Here is a 22,238-nt window from a genome sequence, read left to right as displayed (position 1 = left end):
CATTTCCTACATTTTCTCATCATCCAAACAGAGTCTTCAACATTTCCTACATTTTCTCATCATCCAAACAGACTCGTAACAAACACGAAACCAAAAATAGCACACGATCACATTCTCGGCAACCAAACATACACTATAGAACACAGCCAATGACCTTGAAAATAAGAAAATCACTCATCCAAACTAATAATAGTGAACAAGAACCTAGCGATAGTGAAGAAGCATAAAGTGTCGTACATACTAGGCGTTGAAGTGGACCTTAAAGGCGAACCTATGGTTCAAGAATCGGCTATGAAGCTTTACAGTGAGAAGAGAGAGTTTGAGAAGGTTTATCTTCTTCAAGCTTTGCAATCGATCGGGTCAGCAATGAAAAGGTTCTACTTCGCATATAAGCAATTGCTTGTGGTTGTGATGGGGAGCTTGGAGGCTAACGCAAACCGAGTTATGGTCAGCTTCGACTCGTGTGACTCGCTGAGTAGGATCTTCCTCTAGCGTACTTACTTTCCGAGTTTGGATGCGGCGAAGACGTTTTTGGGGGATTTTTGGAACCATGAACACGGTGCGCCTAGCTTGGAAAGATCGACTCGGAGGACTCGGTGAATCGTACTGGGTTTGACGTGTTGACTCATACTAGGTCTGAATTTTTTTTTTTTTTTTTTATACAGGGTCTGAATTTCTATTATTGTACCATTAGCTTTTTTGGCCAGTATTTGGAGGGAGGCTTTTAAAAAAGCTAAAAAAAAATATCATTCATGGTAGAGAATAGAGATCCATGTTTCACTGCTCATTATTTTTTTTTTTTTTGACTGAATAGGTAGACACTGCTCATTAATTAAATGGGTTAAATAGATGGGTTACTAATTAAATGGGTTGGGCGGGTAATGGATAATTAATTTATATATAAATGGGTCATAAATGGATAAATGGGTAATTATACACCCAACCCATTTATGACCCAACCCGCCCATTTGCCACCCCTAGTCGTATGTTTAAGATATATGGTTTTTTTTTAAAATGTTTTTTACTTTATATGCTGTTAATTGATTAATTTGGTGTGGAATTGTGAGAGGGTTGTGATAGTCTCAGTTTGGAAAGTGGAAATGATTACAGTGTTTGTCTAGTTTTGTTTGTAACTTGAAGTGGTATTAGTCTTTTATGGATTATAGTAGCAGGAGGGGGTTTTATCTGGGGATAGTAATAGTTGCAGTGACTTGTATTTGATAAATAGGGGTCACCTTGAGAGAGAGAGAGAGAGAGAGAGAGAGAGAGAGATATATATATATATATATATATATATATATATATATATATATATATATATATATGGTTAGGAGATTTTAGAGCTACACCATGGGATGAGATCTTGGAGTTTGTTTTAATGTACTTGTAAGGAGAGCTAGAAGATCAATTGGACTTCTGAAATGGAAGTGTCGAGCAGGGACAAAAAAACTTTGTGGCCGATTACAGGATATTAGCCCATATGTTTTTCGGTTGCTTGTGATGATCTGTTAAGTTTTCTTGTGCAGTATGTTGTCACTTTAAGGACTTAAAATTTAGTATGTTGGCCATATGATTTGGGTTGAATTTACATGTGCTGACTTTGGGGGGGGGGAGTGTGATGTGGTCATGGGTACTCAATGGCTTAGTACTCTTGGTCTCATCAAATGGGATTTCAAGATCATGGAGATGTCCTTCTTCCATCAATACAGGCAGGTTACATTACATGGTGTAAAGCCAACAGGGTCCCTTATGCAAGATGGAGAGGAATTTTTCAAGAAACCAACTAGAAAAGGTCTTTTATTGCAGATTATGCAGCAGCTTGGTGCAGCTCTGACACAACTACTTGTCCCAGAGGTACAGACTTTGTTAGATGAGTTTGCTACAGTTTTTGAAGAATCAAAGGGACTGCCTCCCTTCAGAGGTCATGAACATCAGATTGTGCTTAAGCCAGGTACTCAGCCCATTTGTCAAAGACATTACAGGTATCCCTATTACCAAAAGTCTGAAATTGAAGCTATTGTTAGAGATTTGCTTAAATCAGGTTCAATTAGATGCAGCCAAAGTCCATTTGCATTTCCTCTTTTGTGGGTTAGAAAGGTTGATAGGAGTTGGAGAATGTGTGTGGATTATAGGGCTCTTAATAAAGATACTATGAAGGATAAATATCCCATTCCAATTGTTGATGAGTTATTGGATGAGTTGAGTGGAGCTTGGGTGTTTTCAAAATTGGACCTTAGGTTTGGTTATCATCAAATTCGAATGAAGGAAGAAGATATTGAGAAAACAGCTTTTAGGACTCATGAAGACCATTATGAGTTCCCAGTCATGCCATTTGGCTTAACGAATGCCCCTTCCACTTTTCAATCTCTAATGAATGAAGTGTTTAGACCATTTCTTAGGAAGTTTGTGCTTGTTTTCTTTGATGACATTCTTGTGAACAACAACAATTTGCATGATCATATGGCACATTTGAAACAAGTTTTACAGATCTTACTTGATAATAAATTGTTTGCCAAAAGAAGCAAATGTACTTTTGCTTGTTCTGAAGTAGAGTATTTGGGGCATATTATTTCTAGTGAGGGAGTCAAAGCAGACCCTAAGAAGACAACAGCTATGTTAGAATGGCGTGTTCCTAAAATTGTGAAAGCTTTAAGGGGTTTTCTTGGCTTGACTGGTTATTACAAAAAATTCATTAGGCATTATGGTCAAATTGCTTCTCCACTTACTGACCTACTCAAAAAGGATGTCTTTGAGTGGACTGACAAGACGGCTAAGGCATTTGAGGATCTTAAACGAGCTGTCTCTCAGCCTCCTGTGTTAGCGCTGCCTGATTTTTCAAAACCATTTTTGATAGAATGTGATGCTTCTGGTTCTAGACTTGGAGCTGTACTGTTGCAGGGCAATAGACCCTTGGTTTTTCATAGTCAAGCTCTCTAAAAGGGAAGAGTGTTCATTTGTCCACTTATGAAAAGGAGTTGTTAGCCTTGGTCCAAGCAGTTAAAAAATGGCGACCATATTTGTTAGGCATGCCCTTTGTAATCAAAACAGATCATCAAAGCCTTAAACACCTATTGGAGCAGCGGATTGGCACTTTTATGCAGCAAAAATGGGTCACTAAATTGTTGTGGTACTCATTTATTATTGAATACAAGAAGGGTAGGGACAATGTAGTGGCTAATGCTTTATTTAGGAAAGGTGAAAAGGCAGAATACGAGGGTCAGTTGGGTATCTCATTGGTTTAATAGCCAGATGGTTGCTTGTTCTACATTTCTCATTGCAACTCAGCACTTGATCAGGATGTGGGAAGCATGTTTTTGATATCTTTTCCCAGCCCCACCTGGATTAAGGAGCTTAAGGCCAGTTATGCAGATGACCCAGGAGTGCAAAAGATTTTTCAGCCTATTGAAGACAGGACTGCCAGTCTAGGTAAGTTTAGTGTGACAAATGGCTTATTATTGTACAAAGGACGGATTTACTTAGGTGACAGATGCAAGTTGAAGGGTAAGGTACTTGAATTAGTCCATGATAGTCCTTTAGAAGGTCATTCCGGTTTTCTAAAAACATTACATAGAGCCAAGAAGGATTGGTTCTAGTGGGGTATGAAGAAAGACTTGAAGGACTACATTAATTGTTGTGAGGTGTGTCAACGTATCAAACATGAGACAACTAAACCAGCTCGGTTGTTGCAGCCTTTGGCTATTCCTCATAAGCCTTGGACTGACATTAGCATGGATTTTGTGGAAGGTTTGCCTAGATCTCAAAGACAAGATGTTGTGTTGGTAGTAATGGATAGGCTGACCAAGTTTGTCCATTTTATTCCTCTCTCCCATCCTTATTCTGCAGCAAAAGATGCTGCTCTGTTTATGTAGCATGTGTTCAAGCTACATGGCATGCCTATTTCTATTCTGAGTGACAGAGATCCAGTTTTTACCTCTACATTTTGGGGGAAGTTGTTCAAAAAACAAGGTGTTGAGTTAGCTATGTCATCATCCTATCATCCACAATCTGATGGGCAAATGGAAGTGGTTTATAGAAGTCTTGATAGCTGCATTATTTTACTTGTACATTGTTAGTTAGTTAGGCTTGGCTTAGTTGGGTAGTACTTTTATCTTAATTGTCAAGTCCAGCTGTAATTCTTTAGACTAGTATCAGCCAAGTATAAAGGCTGATCTGATTGTAATATGAGGGCATGATAATGATAATACAATTGGTTAGTTTCTCATTGAGATTCTGATTAGGAGATTGATTCCCGTGAAAGAATCATTGGAGGCCTAGTTCCCTCTAAGAACTACCCTAACTGTGAGATTGTGAGTTGAAGAGCTAGAAGGTTCTATCAATGTGCAAGATATGTGGCTGTGTGATTGTGACTATTGTGGCTGATTTTGTCAATTTCAATCTTGCCTTCCATTTATAGTTTTGAGATACCTAAATAGGGCTTAAAATACCTTAATTTTGCTGCATACCAACTTGGTATATAGAGCAATCTATAATTGAGAGATTAGCTACATGTATGATGTATCATTCTTCTTGTTCCTTACTATTGAAAGGAGTGCTTTTAATTTTATTAGGTCAGGTTTTCTTAATCAATGCATACCATGATGAGATTACCAACTTTTACCATTACCTGCAACTAATTAATGCATGAAAGTTTATCACAAATCCTATGATAATTTTCTTCATTTATTTCTTTTCTAGCTTTTTATTCAGATTTATTGGTCTAATGTTGTAGGCTTGTTTATTATCACCTAAGACAATTCAAAGTTTCAAAAGTATGAATTATTGGAGATTTAAGTAATAGCTCATTAATAATGACATATTTTGAGGTGCTTCATGTCTGTAGTTTGAATCTTACCTCCTCACTCTCATTATCTACTTCTCTTCAAAGAAAAAAAAAAGTAGTCATTACAAAAGAAAAAAGATTTTCTCAACTTGGTGATGAGATTTCTCAAACTACAAATCATTTTCATAGATTTGAGATTCCTATGCCGTCTAATAGACTCCAGCTAGAAAGGCAATTAGTTGTAGTTGAAATATAGTTGGATTGGGAATTGGAACTCCAACTTAGTTTTTGATTGATGATTGAACAAATCAAACTTCAAACTAGTGTGTATAGTTGTTGTTTATTAGGAGGAGAATAAATTTTTAGGTTTAGGGGTATTTTGGTAATTTTTAGGTTTCAGGGTATTTTAGTCATTTTTTAAGTTTTGGGGTATCTGGGTAATTTTTAGGTTTCGGGGGGTATTTAGGTCATTTTTTAGGTTTAGGGGGTATTTTGATAATTTTTTAGGTTTTGGAGGTATTTTGGTAAATTTTTTAGGTTTTAGGGGTATTTAGGTAATTTTTTAGGTTTTTTGGGGTATTTTAGGTTATTTTTTGGTTTCAAGGGTATTTTGGTAATTTTTTAAGTATCATGGGAATTTTGGTTATTTTTTAGGTTTAGGAAATATTTTGGTCATTTTTTAGGTTTCAGAGGTATTTTGGTAATTTTTAGGTTTCAAGGGGATTTTGGTCATTTTCTTAGGTTTAGGAGGTATTTTGATTTTTTTAGGTTGCAGAGGGTATTTAGGCCATTTTTTTAGGTTTCGGGGGTTTTAGGTCATTTTTTAGGTTTATGGGGTATTTTAGTCATTTTTTAGGTTTCAGAGGTATTTGGGTCATTTTTTAGGTTTAGGAGGTATTTTGGCAATTTTAGAGGATTTTAGGAGTACTTTTCAATCTTCTAATGCTCCAATATCATTAAAGGATCTCTACATTATGAATCTAGACATTCAAATAAATATAATGGGTAAAATTGGAGGTTGAAATAAGAGCCATCAATTCATTTGGAAACAATATGATAAAATTACAATACCTGGAGGTGGTCGGCACTAGTGGTGGGCAGTAGTGATTTGTGGTGGTTGGAACCAAAGGTGGGGGAGAGTGTGCGACAACGAAGAAATGGAAGCGTTAGTTGCGGGTGGAAAGGGAGTTTTGGTGTGCGTGTGATAGTGATAGAGAGAGAAGAATGAAGAGTGATAGTGGTTTGAAAATTTTTCTAGAGCTTCGTTTTGGGACTAGATTTTGAAAGGGTAAGATAAAGACAGCAAAGTGGTGGGCTTTGAAAATTTTACAAGGGTAATATTGTCTTTTTATTTGTATTAGTGGAGTAACCTCGCGTGTCTTTTTCTGGACATGTGTCAATCGTTTATTGGTGATGAAACACCAAAACAGTTGCTGACTTGGTAATACTGAAACATGATATACTTTCTCAAAAAGTAGGAGGATAAAACTAATTGGGAAGATATAAAATATTTGTTCTCCACCATATGTATTTGGTAGACATGAAGAGTGAGTTACTATTATATATTTATTATTAAAAATAGAAAAATGTAAATATGTGGTCCTTTCATACTTTTATTTCTCAAAGATACTTTATTCACTCTTTTCTTCGTAATTTAGAAGGAAAAAAAATGGTTGGTTTGGTTGGAAAACTTCTTCCACATCTATTTTCTTTCCAATTAAACTATGAAAAATTACATTTTTCTCTTCATTCTCCTTCTCCCATTTTCCATCATCTTCATTTTCACCCCAACCAAATATAGTATAAAATTAAGCTAAGAAAAGCATAACTCAAGCAACATCTCCTCACATTTCCAATGGAGACTTCTAAACTTTAAATCTCTTATCAACAATTAACTTAATTTTTTTATTAGAAAACCTCATATGATTAGAAGTTACTTTTTTTTAATCTCGCTCACTTAAAGTTGTTACCCTACATAAAAAAAAAATTTAAATAATTTTTATAAAAAAAATTCTTAAAAATAAAAAAAACTAATTTCCTAGAAAAGATAAACATAAAGCTTCCATCTTAACCATTAAAAAAAAATTGCATATTGCACCGGAATCACTACACGATAAAGATCGAACCCCCGGACTTGAAGAGTACTAAGTTTTTTTCTTTAAAAAAAAAAAAAAAAACTCAAAATCCATTATATACAAAACCCGTCCAAATTTGCCAAATAACACCATATTTGTTACTAAGCAATGTTTCCAAATTTATTAATAAACAAACTGTTAGAGTCGAGTTCACCCGCGCAAAACTTGAGTTCTCTCAAACAAAACCCAAAAATCACAAACCACCAAAACCCAGAAAACACGGTGGAGACAAACCCAGAACCCAAAAAACCAAACCTAGAAAACTCAAAAACCACTGGTGGAGACAAACCTAGAAAACTCAACAACCACCGGTGGAGACAAACCTAGAAAACTGATCATTTTCTTCTTCTCTGAACCTTTTCTTCTCCCTCTAAAAAAATCCACTAGTTCCTGCAAACAACACCATTCTCTTCCACTTCCAGCCCCAAAATTCCACTAACAAAACCAAACACAAAACACAAAAACAAATACCTGAATCAGTCTTGCTAATTTGGCGGCGGAGAGGATGTAACTCCGCTACCCGGCACTGATTTTTCAGATCATCTCACTAATGTTTTTTTTTTCCTTGTTCCTTGTTCAATCTGGGCTTGTTCCTCGTTGAATCTGAGCAATTATTTGTTGTGGAACTTTAGTCTTACAAAAACTCGAGTTTCATGTGGATTTTTTCCCACTACATAACTAAGTGTTATTTTGAAAAAAAAATCCAACAAAACCCTTCCTCACTTTCTCACTTCCAAAATTTCTCAACTTTTCCCTCTTTTCATTTCAAAAATCTTCTCAAAAAATACCAAAAACTCTAATATCAATACCAACAGAACTAAAATCTGTAACAGTACCCTTTTCTTCTTTTTTTTTTTTTCTTCTCTTGAACAGTACTCAATTTATTATTATTTTTTTTAAAAAAAGCCATTGCATATAAAACCCTTCCATAGTAGACGACTCCTTATCATTTCAAAAATCTTCTCTAAACACTCGAAACCTCTGAAAATCAAGTTTCGATTATTATGGAGTGGAACCCCGAAACCCTACAGTTCCTCTCCCAATGCTTCCTCCACACACTCTCCCCAGTTCCCGAGCCCCGCCGCATCGCCGAGTCCTCGCTCTCCAAAGCCGCCGAAACTCCCAACTACGGCCTCGCCGTCCTCCGCCTCGTCTCCGAGCCCTCCGTCGACGAGCAGATCCGCCAAGCCGCCTCCGTCAACTTCAAAAACCACCTCCGCGCCCGATGGGCCCCGGCCTCTCCCGACGAATCCAGCCCCCTCATCCCCGACTCCGAAAAGGCCGAAATCAAAGCCCTAATCGTCCGCCTCATGCTCTCCTCCACTCCCAAAATCCAATACCAGCTCAGCGAATCCCTAGCTCTCATCGGCAAGCACGATTTCCCCAAATCCTGGCCCACATTGCTCCCGGAGCTCATCGTCGAGCTCCAGAAGGCGTCGCAGGCCTCCGATTACGCCTCCATTAACGGTATTCTCGGCACTGCTAACTCTATCTTTAAGAAGTTTCGTTATGAGTATAAAACCAATGATCTCTTGCTGGATTTGAAATACTGTTTGGATAATTTCGCCGCGCCTTTGTTAGAAATTTTTCTCAAAACCGCGGCTTTAATTGATTCCGCCGCCGCGGTCAGTCCCGCAGCAGTGATGAAGCCGCTTTTCGAGTCTCAGAGGTTGTGTTGTAGGATTTTCTATTCACTGAATTTTCAAGAATTGCCCGAGTTTTTCGAGGACCATATGAAAGAGTGGATGACTGAGTTTAGGAAGTATCTAATTACTAATTATCCTGTGCTTGAGAATAGTGGGGCTGATGGGCTAGCCATCGTGGATGAGCTTAGGGCCGCGGTGTGTGAGAATATTAATCTTTATATGGAAAAGAATGAGGAGGAGTTTCAGGTGTACTTGAATGATTTTGCGCTCGCGGTTTGGAGTTTATTGGGGACTGTGACTCAATCTTCAAGTCGTGATCAATTGGCTGTGACTGCAATTAAGTTTTTGACCACGGTGAGCACGAGTGTGCACCATGCTTTGTTTGCGGGTGAGGGAGTGATACTGCAGATTTGTCAGAGTACTGTGGTACCGAATGTGAGGTTGAGGGAGGAGGATGAGGAACTCTTTGAATTGAATTATGTTGAGTTCATTCGGAGGGATATGGAGGGTAGTGATCTTGATACTAGGAGGAGAATTGCGTGTGAGCTTCTTAAAGGGATTGCGACCAATTATAAGCAACAGGTCACAGAGATAGTTTCTGCACAGATTCAGCATTTGTTAGCTTCGTATGCTGCAAACCCAGTTGCAAATTGGAAGGATAAGGACTGTGCCATATACTTAGTTGGCTCCCTTGCTACTAAGAAGGCTGGTGGTAGTTTGGTCTCAACAGATCTTGTTGATGTTCAGAGTTTTTTTGCTTCAGTTATTGTGCCGGAGTTGAAGGGTCAGGATGTGAATGGGTTTCCAATGCTTAAGGCAGGTGCACTGAAATTCTTTAGAATGTTCAGGAATCAAATATCAAAGGAAGCTTCAATTCAGATTTTCCGAGATTTGGATAGGCCCCCTTTTGCGGAATTGGATATAGTTCATTGTTGGAATCAAATATCAAAGAAATCTACCAATCAGATTTTCGGAGTTTTGGTTCGGTTCCTTGTTGCGAAATCGAATGTAGTTCGTTCTTATGCCGCGGATTGTATTGAGAAACTGTTGCTGGTCAAGGATGATCTGGGTGGAGCTAGGTATACTGCAAACGACATTGCTTCGTTTTTTGTTGAGCTGATGACCAACCTATTTAATGCCCTCAAATTTCCAGAGTTCGAGGAGAATCAATATATAATGAAGTGTATCATGCGGGTTCTTGGGGTAGCAGAAATATCTTCTGAGGTTGCTGGAAATTGCATTTCTGGACTGACCTCAATTCTCTTGGAAGTTTGCAAAAACCCAAAGAATCCAGCTTTTAATCACTATCTGTTTGAGTCTATGGCCATTCTTGTCAAGCGGATGTGCGAGAGGGACCCCTCTCTTATATTAGCTTTTGACGCAGGCCTCTTCCCTTCTCTCCAGCTGATATTGGTCAATGGTGTAACTGAATTATTTCCTTATGTGTTTCAGCTGCTGGCTCAGCTCATTGAATTGAATAGACCACCCATTCCTCCAGGCTACATGCAGATTTTTGAGATTCTCCTATCACCTGAGTCATGGAAAAAAGCTTCAAATGTCCCAGAAACTGTGCGCCTGCTTCAGGCCTTCCTTCAGAAGGCACCTGATGAGCTTAAGCAAGAGGGGAGGCTTATCAAGGTGCTTGAAATATTTAAAACACTTATCTCATCGCCTAGTACAGCTGAGCAGGGCTTCTATGTGCTCAACACTGTTATTGAGAGTCTTGAATACGATGTAATTGAACCCAGCATTCGTAGTATTTGGGCTATCCTTTTTGAACAGCTCCAAAAATGGCGAGCAGGAAAGCTTTTGAAGTCTTTTTTGATACTTATGTCACTCTTTGTAGTCAAACATGGCTCTATGAAGCTTGTAGATTCAATGAATTCTGTTCAGGCCAACATATTTTCCCTCGTTGTGAAGCAGCTTTGGGTACCTAATCTTGAGCAGATCACTGGTGCCATTGAGCTTAAGTTGACTGCAGTTGCTTCAACCAGATTTATAGACTTTTTTGGTGAACCTCCAGCTCTTGCAGATGTTGCAAATGTTGAACTGTGGGGAATTATGCTCAACAGCACTGTTACTCTCCTTTCACGGCCAGAGCAGGATAGGGTTGAGGAGGAACAAGAAATGCCAGATAGTGCAGAAAATGTGGGTTATACTGCTCCCTTTGTCCGTCTTTACAATGCTGGGAAGAAAGAGGAGGATCCTTTGAAAGATATAGAGGATCCAAAGGAGGTTTTGGTAGCATCATTGGCTGGGCTTTCCTCCCGATCTCCTGGGAGATACCCTCAGATCATCAATCAATATCTTGATCTTGCAAATCAAGCAGCATTACTTCAGCTTTGCAGCACTTATAATCGCCAAATAGTTTGAGTAAGTACTTATTTGAAGCAATTTCCTCACTTTTATTACTTTACTATTGTGTTGCAACCATCACTAGTACATGAAAATGTTTGTTTTGATTACTATTAGGAATACTTGATATATATATATATATATTTTAAAATATATATATATTTTTAAACATAGTAAAACACAATGGGGCTTATGCTGAGTCAGTTGTAGACTGCGAGATCTGTTCTGATACAGGAAAGCTTTAGTTCTCGTTTCATGTTGCTTGATAGTTACATGCAACCATTATGCATATTGTTATTACACAAACTGTGCATAGTGTTATGATATAATCAGCATGATCCTCTTATTTAGTGCATCGGTTTTCTTCTCCATCCCATTAAAAGTCTGAGTTTTGTGAAAAAATATTTTGAGATCCTCTCTTTTCCATTGTTTTCTCCATGCCCTTCTGTTTCTTTCCCAGTAAATGACTAAAAATACTTTATTAGAAAGGATAGCTATTAAGAGAGAAATCAAATAGTACAAATGAAAATTTCTCTAGAGAACATGAATCTTCATCAGATATATAACATCAAATTTGAGAGATTGACAAGTAGAAAATGAACTAATTTTCTAGAGACATAATAACATTGTATTGAATCCATGAATCAGGTGTGAACTGAATCCCTGTACTATGATTCTAGTGATGTCCCAAAGGCTAGCTTTCATCTCTTTGGCTGTCGTTTGTATTGTAAGCATAACTTAAGAAAATGAAGTAAATTGGACTTTTAAACTGTATGGTAGAATGAATAAGTTGTCTAATCAACATTACTGCTTATAAAAAGTGAGACTCTTAGCTTTTTGTTTTAAGAGTTACAAATTTCAGCTTCAAATTCTTTTGGTTTAACTTAAACATGGAGCAAGGGAATTGTCTCATTTCCTTAATGACGTGCAAAATAGTCGTTTTAGGTTTACTCCCTTACATGTGCATACCTTAGATGAAGATCTTATGACTTGAGAATTGTGGCAACTTTGGCTTTTGACTTTGCCTGTCACTCAAATTAAATACTAAGATATGCTCCCTTGGGATTGTGGATCAGTTACATATGGTGGTAATTGCATGATGAACATAAGTCTTGCTTTTTCTAAAGAGATGGAGAGTTTATGGTAACATACTGTTTTGTTTTGAAGTGCTACTGGGATTTGAAGTAAAGTGCAAAATTTTCAAATATAATCCCAATTAGTATATTTTCTAGTGAAATCTATTCTTTACTAATATTCTTAATGAAGTTTCCCTAACATTTTTAGGACAGACGCATGCATACAAATGTGTGTACATGTTAATGGATAAATGTGTGTGTGTTCAATATGTTTCCATATATTGTCCATCCTCCCTTAAATAAAAATTCTTCTTTGTTGTTATTGAGCTGGCAACGTTGTTGGCACCCATAACATGAGAATCCTCTTTTGTACACTGAATTGTTACTTGTATCTGTATTTATTTGTTAGGCTGGTTGCTTCTGTTATTTATTTACTCATGCGCTGAACTCTCAAGCTGGTCTTATGCTGGCTTGGTAGAGAATTAGGTTGAAATGTTCTTCAATCTTTATTTACTAGTGTCACTCGTTCTATGGTTGTCCTCCCTACTAAATGTATCGTGCTTTATCTTTTCGGCCAAGAGGATCATCTTATCATCCGATTTTGCTACCTTACAGGATCTTATCAGCAATGGAGTGGGGTTATTTTTGGTCAATGCTTCAATGAGTTATCTTCACCGTGCTTGGTGAGCAAATGATACATAACCGTTGCAGTCAACTGGTCCACGTGGTAGCAGCACCAGTTGATTGTACAATCTCACAAGATCTTATGCCATAGTGAGATGTGGAATTTATGTGTTGACTGTTTTCTTCGTCAGATTACCATACACAACGTGATGGTAGTTCGACAATGTGGTTCCCTAGGTTAAAATTTTATGGTGTCATGTTTAGCCTACAGTTCTCAATAAATTGTAAACTACATATTGCAGTCAGCCACGTTATATTGGCTTCATCATACTTGCATGCGATAGTGTCATTTTTTTTTTTTTTGATGTATCGCGATAGTGTCATTTCTGTTTCAATTTTCAACGAGTTATCCAATGGAACTATCAGAATCTTTTGTGATTAACATGTTTTAGCTCGAAGTAGGGTCTTAAAAAGTGGCAAATGTTGCACTGGAAAAAGAATACCCAACAAAGTCCAGGTAAAATTCATGCCAAAGAGGTTAACCTTCTTCTGGGCGGTTGGATTAGGATACAAATCTTTTTTTCCACTTTTTGTGTTTTGTTTTATACTCTAATATATCATGTGTTTGAGTTCCCCCCCCCCCCCCCCCCCCCCCCCCTCCTTTTTAACTTGAGATAAGGAAAGTAAAAAAGACACGTGTCAAGTAATTGGAGCACAAATTATTGAACTCCTGAACATTACTTTATCCCAAGGAATGGATGTATCATTTTTCTTTTTTTCTTTTTGAGATGGTTAAAAATATATGCATTAATATTATGTTGAGTTTACAACTCAAATCCCTCATTTCCTTGTATCCCAACCACTTCATGTATGGAGAGGTACCATCTTGCCTACAATGGCAAGTGGTTCTTGTTTGTAGGCAAGTGGTTATGAGCGTATCAGTTGGTCTATGGACCATTTAAACTTTCTTGATTTTTTTTTTCTTTTTTTTTTTTGCTGAACTTTATCTAATTTGTTGTTTCAAAGCTGATGCTGACTTATAATGATCAGGCTTAGCAGTATTTCAAGTTATGAGATGTGTTGGTGTTGACCACTTGGTCCGTGGTCTGGATTCGCATGAGAATTTATGTGGGTGGATCTTATTCGGAGCTCCAAATGGGGTGTTTACACTATTTCATGTTCATTTTCATCAACAAATCGGCCCAATACCATCATTTTTAAAAAAATTTAGGCAGAAAACACTGTTTCGAAACTAATTGGGGATATACCATTTTTTCCAGTACTTGAGTTTGGTAAACTCGAGTACTGGATTTTACACTTCCACCGTGGCATGCCAGCGTGGCATGCCAGCGTGGCATTTTGGATTTTAAAAAATGTCACCTAGTACTCGAGTCTCTTGAACTCGAGTACTGTATGATCTGGTACCCGAGTTTAGGGAACTCGGGTACCAATCTGGATTGACATTGGAATTGCTGATGGGATATGCCCGAATGATACTCGAGCTTCATGTGCTCGAGTACTATGAACAGTACCCGAGTTTTTGAAGCTCGAGTACCAATCTGGATTGCCAACAAACTTTCGGTTTATACACGCCCATTATACTCGAGTTTCATGGACTCGGGTATTGTTAACAGTACTCGAGTACATGAAACTCGAGTACAGTTCACTAAAACCGGTATTTCAAATCTCATCTCTCTCATTTCTCACTCTCACTCTCCACACTCAAAACGTACAAACCCAAACTCATTTCATCGCCGGACCTTGCATTCCCAAACCCATTTCATCGCCGGCAACGTCGCACTCCCAAACCCATTTCATCGCCAGCGATCTCGCACTCTCTCCACTGGAGACAAGCCCGTTTGATCGGCGGCAGAAATCTCTCCTTTCGCCGGCGAGCTCGCACCCAGTCCACCGGAGACAAACGCATCTCATCGGCGGCGTTCTCGCACTCAAAGGTTAGCAATTTTGGTAAATTTTCTTGTGTCTGTTTGTGTGTATGTATGCATTTTCTTGTGAGACTTCTAGAGTTACTATAAATTTGAATAATCAACAAATAATAAAAAAGTTCACCTGTGGGAACATAGAAAAGACCAATATAAAATATATAATGCCACCAATAAAGTCAAATTGCCAATTTTCCTTTCTGAAATTCCAAATATTTCTTAATGCAAGCTGCAAATTAAAAATCAATAACTTGTATTAAGCAAGAAGCAGAACAAAATGTTTTAAAATGTGAAGTTGGTAATAAAAGGAAATGGAACAACTAAAAATAAAATTTCATTATTACTTACCCTTCTTGACATTTTATAAAAAGGATAAGCATTTTTGCAGTTATAGGAAACTCCATGAGATTCATTGAAATCACGAAAGACATGGGTGGGATGTGTAAATGCTCCGCCACAACCATTTACAAGGAGATGTTGGGGATAAACTGATTCATTCTTTTTATTTGGCTGAGAAGAATTTGACTCGTTTGAACTAACAGTTGAGTGGCGCATATAGTGATGTATGTCCCCAGCAATTCGTAGTCTACACCTTTCTTTTAAAATATTATGTAGAAGGTCTGAGACATTATTTCATTTTGATTGCTTGTCTGAAGCATCTTTTCTAGAATCATCGTTCTCATACCAATCAAGAAGCCAATCTGGTTGATGTGTCATAATGATCACAGAGTCTGTCCTTCTCACCTTAATTACATATAGTTATACATGCAAGGTAAAGTCAATTAACATTAATATCATCCATATAATAATACATAGGAAAAACCTGTTGCACATGGTGTGTAAATACACTACCCAAAACAATTGAAATGTGACTTTAAGTCACAATTTTCAATTATTTTTAGAGGTGTGTTTTTGCACATAGTGTGCGGTAATAAACTCCATCCTAATACATATTCATATACTTCATATAATAATACATAGGAAAAGCCTGATGTACACAGTATGTAAATACACTACCCAAAATAATTGAAAGGTGACTTTAAATCACATTTTCTGTTATTTAGAGCGGTGTGTGTTTGCACACAGTGTGAAGTAATAAACTCCAACCTAATATATATTCATATACTTCGTGATATAAATGCATGTGTAGCATAAGCTATCATAAGTAGTCTGTTGCTTTGTCTAGAAGCTTAGTAATATACTCAAATGTCAAAATCATTTCTTCAACAATTTTTACATGATAGAAAAGTGAATTGCTGCTATTTTGTTTAATCATGTGATTAGTGATTCCTTATCTATTTTTGTCTTTTTAATGGCAACTATGCTAATGGGCTATTAATCACCTTTAATTTATGCCAGGTATGGACCCACATCAAGCAAGACCCTCTATAGGGACTGTCTTGACGAGGCAACCTATGCATCGTTCAAGTTTGCTTTGGGATGCTCCTTTGGCAGGCGAGGTATGCACTTGTGTCATTGTAATCAATATATGTAGTAGAAAGATTTTGGGCATTTTCTTTGAAGTGTAATTATTACGTGGTTAGTGAATGCTATTATTAATACTAAGCTACTTTGTTTGCAGGAAGTGCCAGGTGTTCTGACTTGTCGTCACCGAGATAAAGGTCTGTTTGATGGTGGGTTAGATCGACGGATTGCCACTTATATCACAGATGCGGGGTTAGATGGGCTACTTCGAGTCCCACATATGGACCTTGACCATGCACTGATCACGGCCTTAGTGGAGAGATGGCGGCCAGAGACGCACTCATTCCACTTGCCCCACGATGAGATGACCATCACGCTACAAGACATAGAGGTCATCATGGGGGTACCTGTACATGGCTTGCCGGTGGTAGGATTTACCCATATGGACAACTGGCGTGACTTTTGCATAGATTTGCTAGGCTTCCTTCCACCGGACAGACCAGTTGGTACAAAAAAGAACACTGCAGTGTTGGAAGGGCCGAGGATAAAAGCCAAATGGCTGGAGGAGCAGTTTCGCAACCCTCTTCCTGCTGACGCCACTGAGGTGCGTGTGCAACAGTATGCTCGGTATTACATACTCCAAATGTTGGGTAGTATACTGTTTATGGACAAGTCTGGCGAACGGCTCTCAATCATGTATCTACAATTTTTCAATCCAATCAGCAATGGAAAGAATTATAGTTGGGGTAGTGCAACACTAAGTTGGCTATATAGACACCTCTGTAAGGCATCAGAGAAGACAGCCAAGCAAATTGGTGGTGCACTGCTATTAGTGCAGTTGTGGGCGTGGGCGAGGTTTCCACAAATATGTCCTGTGATGAGGCATCCACGGCGAGCACGCCCCCGAGTCCACTTGTCAGGTATGTAGGATCTTCAACTTAGTTAACGTTTTACATTTCCGCATTAATTTTTTTCGCATGGGAATTATGTAAGTGATTAATATGAAGGTTATGTCTGTGTTGTTTGATAGATGGAAAGGGGCTAAGATAACAACTGACCATCCAATGCATGTCCTACGCGCCTATCGTGTGTCATTTTCTTCGCTCCGGCTAAATCAGGTATCGTGCCTTACAAGTGGGAACCAACCACTTTATGCTTGTTTGTATGGTTGTTTGTAAGATATCGTTACACATATATTGTTAATATGGTTGTTTGCATTTGTTGGATCATTGTAGATTGTCTGGGAGCCATATAGAGATTATTTGGGTTCCCTGCCCGCATATTGTACGGCAGGCCAACACATATGGAGGTTCATCGTGCCGCTCATACATTTTTGGGTGATTGAAGGCCATCACCCCGAACGTGTTCTTCGACAGTTTGGGATGGAGCAAGGCGTACCGGACAATGTCGATACTTCAATTGAACTTCACAAGATAACGCTCCAAGGCAAGCACGAAAAAAATTGGGTTCAAGAACATGCCACTCATATTGCTAGATGGGCTGCGCATGCCACAATTGCTGAAGCACCGCCCTTTCATGGGGTAATGAGCTACAATGACGAGTATATGGTGTGGTATCGTTCCATCACTGTTTGGCATATTACAAAAGAGACCTCATACTGGGACACTTTGGTAAGTTTACAAAGATTGTTCTATTATAAATGTACCTTGCTTTGCATAGTTTACTTCCAAATCCTAACACTACTCTTGTATACTTGTGACAGGTTGAATCACAGTTGAGGATTATGGCCAAGTTCGAACCAGGGTCTGAGATCTACACGGATTGTATGAATGCCTTGCAATCTGTTGAAGAGATTAGTCGATTGACCTTGGACGATGTACGCACTGTGGGCAACGCAAGTGAACCGGCTGTTGGGCGTGGTCGGCAAGCAGGTGGACGTCGAGGGCATGGAGGTCGTCAATCTAGTCAGTGCCATGCATCTAGTCGGCATCCCACAACTACGCGCCGTCACACATCGGGTGGCCGTCACACACCCGTGCATGACCACACGATGGAGGAGGCAAGTCAGACATCAGATGAGATGTGTTTGGACACTGGTTATGACATGGGCTCCATGGCACATGATGATGCGGGTCCATCCCATACGTTTGCCCAGACATGTCGGTCCCCATCCACAGTTCGCGATGATACCTGCCCATCCACATCCTTTCCCCTACCGACTACCGGCACTATCCCCGTAGATGTATGTGGTGGAGATGAGATGAGATTCATGCCCACCCCTGGGCTACCCACCCCTGGTGCCATCCAGACAGAGATACCCACCCCCCCCACAGTGAGGATCGGCCGCGAAGGCCGCAATGGACACATCCTCCTGACTGTGGGACTGGACATGGTACTCTCCCCTCTTATACTGAGTACATATGCATCTCTTTATGGTTAAATGATTTGAATATGAGTATTTGCTTCTGTTTTTTTCAGGCAAGGTGAGACCAGTGAAGGAACCAGTGAGGAGAAGAAAACGGGGATGATGTGTAACTCCTCCCCTTGAAAGTTTAGGATGGTGGGTGAGGTCATGGGTCCATGTAGATTTACAAATTCCATTTTTGATAAACATATAGGATGTGGGTTTCTGTTCTTCAATAGTGGTTACTTATCTTTAAAAAAGAAAAGCAATGGTTAATTTCATTCATACGTCCTTGCTGTTATACATCTTGAAGAAATGGTATCATCTGTTTCTTTTATCAGGTGAAAACAAAGATGGGAAGATCGCATAAACTGATGAAGGGTGCTGCGATTCGCACTAGGAAATTAGCTCGAGACATGCTGCTGTATTGGAAGCGAGTAGATAAAGACATGCTGCTGTATTGGTGTCTGGTTTTTTGGGAAAATGCTTGGCCTTTAAGTTTTTCATTTAATTATTGCAAGCCAAAGGTTAGTGTTTGGGATTGAATGTGTTAATGGTATGAGAAAGTTTGGTTTTTAAGTTAGTCTGAGGCGATTTAGTATCCGAGTATAGTGAGAATGTTTGGATTTTTAGCATTTATGTTTTGTTGTTGCAAACTAAGGGATAGTGTGTTTAAGACATAATGAGATATTGGTATGGAAAAGTTTGTTTTTTAGTTAGTTTGAATTAATTTGGTACCTGGTTTTGTGCAAATGGATGTCTTTTTAAGCTTTTCATTCAATTTTTGCAAACAAAGGGATAGTGTGTGCCGGTGTGAAGTTGCTTTTATTGAGAAACATAACTACATACGTGATGGATTTTGATGAATTGGATTGGGAAGAAAGTGCCAATAGCTTAAAGCTAAATGTGTAGATTGGTGGGTGACATGAAGAGTTAGTTCTTGGGTTGCAATAGTACTAATAGAAATCTAAATAGTAATTAATCAAAGATAGAAAGGGAAAAGAAGAAGAAGAAGAAGAAGAAGAAGAAGAAGAATTATTAACTATGGTTTTATCAACTCAAATATCTTTTACTTATCCAACCAGGTATCTTGTAGTTATTATGCGTTTTTGTTCGAATTTCTTAAAAGTTGTATAAAAATATTGAAGAAATCGTAATTTGCATGTTGATGAAATGAATTTGTACAAGATGCTGGTGTGCTCCAAAATACAAGACAAAGAACATGTTGATGATTCATCAATTTATGGTTCCACAGTCATGTGCAATCCTAATGTCTTGTTTAATTCTAGTTAATCTTTAGAAATAGTATTCACAACTCAGCAAAAGATATAGTTCCAATTCATGTATATATAATCCAATGGGTACTTTCCTACCCCTGTTTTGCGATGCCTCAGTGTTGTTGACAGTGAGTGATGATGAGTTTTGGGAAGGAGTTTCACCTGTGGAGTTTGGAGATCTGCCTGCACTCCAAGATGCTGTAACTGTAGTGGGCTACCCAATTGGGGGTGACACAATCTCTGTGACTAGTGGTGTAGTGTCACGCATTGAGATACTTTCTTATGTTCATGGGTCAACAGAACTTCTCAGACTCCAGGTTATAGAATTTTGATCTTATCTTCTGTTAAGACTTACTGTTTTTTTATCATTTATTACTTGTTTATTGACAAATTTTTTGTTGTCCCTTGTCTCTGACATACTTTTTCCCAGATAGATGCTGCAATAAACTCTGGAAATTCTGGTGGGCCAGCTTTTAACGATAAGGGAAAGTGTGTGGGTATTGTATTTCAGTCTCTTAAGCATGAAGATGTGGAGAACATTGGTTATGTCATACCAACACTAGTTATTGAGCACTTCATTAAAGATTATGAGAAGAATGGAGCATATACAGGTATGTCAAGAGTGTAGTTCTACTTTTTTCAACCCTTGTCCCCCCTGAAAATAAAAGACCCAGACTAATATAATAAAGAAGAAAGTCAGTGCAGATATATTATTTATAACCTTTTAGAGCTTATGTATCTATATATTGTCCTCTCTTGCACATCTGATCAGCAATTGTAGAACGGGGCGAATAGCTGAATGTTGAGGTTGTTTGTTTGTTAGAATAATTGACTTGATTTTCTTATCCTTGTATAATTTTATGTTCATTTGAAATTTGTCAGGGTTCCCAATTCTTGGAGTTGAGTGGCAGAAGATGGAAAATCCTGATCTACGCATAGCAATGGGGATGGAATCTGATCAGAAGGGTGTCCGTATCAAAAGAATTGAACCTACAGCTCCTGAATCTCAGGTTCTGAAGCCATCTGATGTTATCCTTAGCTTTGATGGGATTAATATTGCTAATGATGGAACAGGTAAACAACTCCCCCCCACCACCCAACACACACACACACACGTGTTGGTAATTATTTAAGCTCAAAAGTTTGTTGCTACGACCATGTACTGTATGTTTTTCATGTGTAAGTGATCAGTCTTAAAAAAAACATTTACTCTGAGGAATGATTAACTTACTATGATATCCTTCTATAAAATTCTCGTATAAGTTGGCATTTTTAAAAGTATTTCTGTGGGTTTAACATTTATTTATGGTCATTTGGCGACAAGACTTATGTGGGTGTCAAAAGTGTGACACCTATAAAAAGTGAATAAGCTCTAATTCAAAAAGCACCTCTTCCACATGTTGGAGCGAGGTGAAGGGTGAGACTGTGGGTTCAAGATCCATTGGGTATGTGGGTGTGTTTAACTTACCAGTAGAAGAGTGACTCCTATCATAAATTTTTTTCTCTTTTAAGTTGGAGATGCTAATGCTTAATAGGTAAAATAGGAAGCATGTGTAATTAAGAGGTTGATTGTTGGTAGCCATAGAAACTAGACTTTTTTTGGATAAGTGAAAAACAGAAGAAGAATTTGAACATTGGCAGAAGCTTAGCTTCAGCCCATGGCTAAACAAGGGCAGCTGATTGAGATGCTGCTCAACTGTGGATCTTCTGATTAAATTAAATGCTACTCATAGATCTGAGGATGACTGAGAAAAAAAGTTCATTATTGAGTTGTTAGTCAGATAAAGTAACAGTTTCTATTCTCTACAAAAAACTCCTGTACTTGATCCCTGATGATTGTGTTAAAGTGCATGATAATAAGATTTGAAGCTTGTCTGAAGTGCTTTTGCACCTCATGTGATTCTCTTTAGTGTGGCCCAAAATTTTTCAATGAACCAAGACCTTCCATGAATTACTGAAGATTTTATTTTGAATTTGATTAGTCTCTTTTAAAGACCTATGACCTTCCATGAATCACTGAATTTTTTTTTTTTTTTGAATTTAATAGTCTCTTGGAAAGACCTATTAACTCTTGCTTTTTTTCCTCTTTTTAGTTCCATTCAGGCAAGGAGAGCGCATTGGTTTTAGTTATCTTGTATCTCAGAAATACACTGGGGATTATGCCTTGGTAAAAGTTCTTCGTGATTCCAAGGTACTCGAATTCAACATAAAGCTCACTACTCACAAGCGGCTCATCCCAGCACACATCAGGGGCAGACCTCCTTCTTATTACATTATTTTTGGGAAGGAGTTTTACCTCTGTATCTGTTCCATATCTGCGTTCTGAGGTGTGTATTTAAGCTCACTACATTATTGCTTGCTCTCTCTTTTCTTTCTTCTCTATTTCTTTTCTCTTTGTTAATTTTTGAGTTGCTTTATCAGAGTATTTATTGAATTATTCTTTGGTTATAAATGCATCTGGATGCACTTGTTTGTTCTTTTCTTTTGTTTGTCCAATACTTTCTGCTTGATGGGGCTCAAAAACTTATGTTCATAGATTAGATTGTTTGAGAAGCATGAGCTGCTCAGTTTTATAATGAGATTGGATTCTATAGTAGTGTACAGTATCAACT

The 22,238-nt window shown here is 38.2% G+C and overlaps 2 protein-coding genes across 2 annotated transcripts in view; both read left to right on the top strand.

The window, feature by feature from the left end:
* LOC142638584 (exportin-2-like) overlaps window positions 1–22,238 on the top strand; it is a 70,666-nt gene that overhangs the window by 33,383 nt on the left and 15,045 nt on the right. The window lies entirely within an intron of this gene.
* Window positions 7,870–13,022, top strand: LOC142638618 (exportin-2-like). Its single transcript, XM_075812665.1, has 2 exons — window positions 7,870–10,934; window positions 12,608–13,022. Exon 1 carries the CDS (start codon window positions 7,920–7,922, stop codon window positions 10,932–10,934), a length of 3,015 nt encoding a protein of 1,004 aa, XP_075668780.1. The 5' UTR covers window positions 7,870–7,919; the 3' UTR covers window positions 12,608–13,022.

The sequence above is a fragment of the Castanea sativa genome, chromosome 6 (genome assembly GCF_040712315.1).
Source record: "Castanea sativa cultivar Marrone di Chiusa Pesio chromosome 6, ASM4071231v1".
In the NCBI taxonomy this organism is placed as follows: domain Eukaryota; kingdom Viridiplantae; phylum Streptophyta; class Magnoliopsida; order Fagales; family Fagaceae; genus Castanea; species Castanea sativa.
This window is presented reverse-complemented; position numbering and strand designations above follow the sequence as displayed.

Coding starts and splice junctions, on each gene's coding strand:
- LOC142638618 (XM_075812665.1), top strand. CDS start 7,920: ATGGAGTGGAACCCCGAAACCCTACAGTTCCTCTCCCAATGCTTCCTC.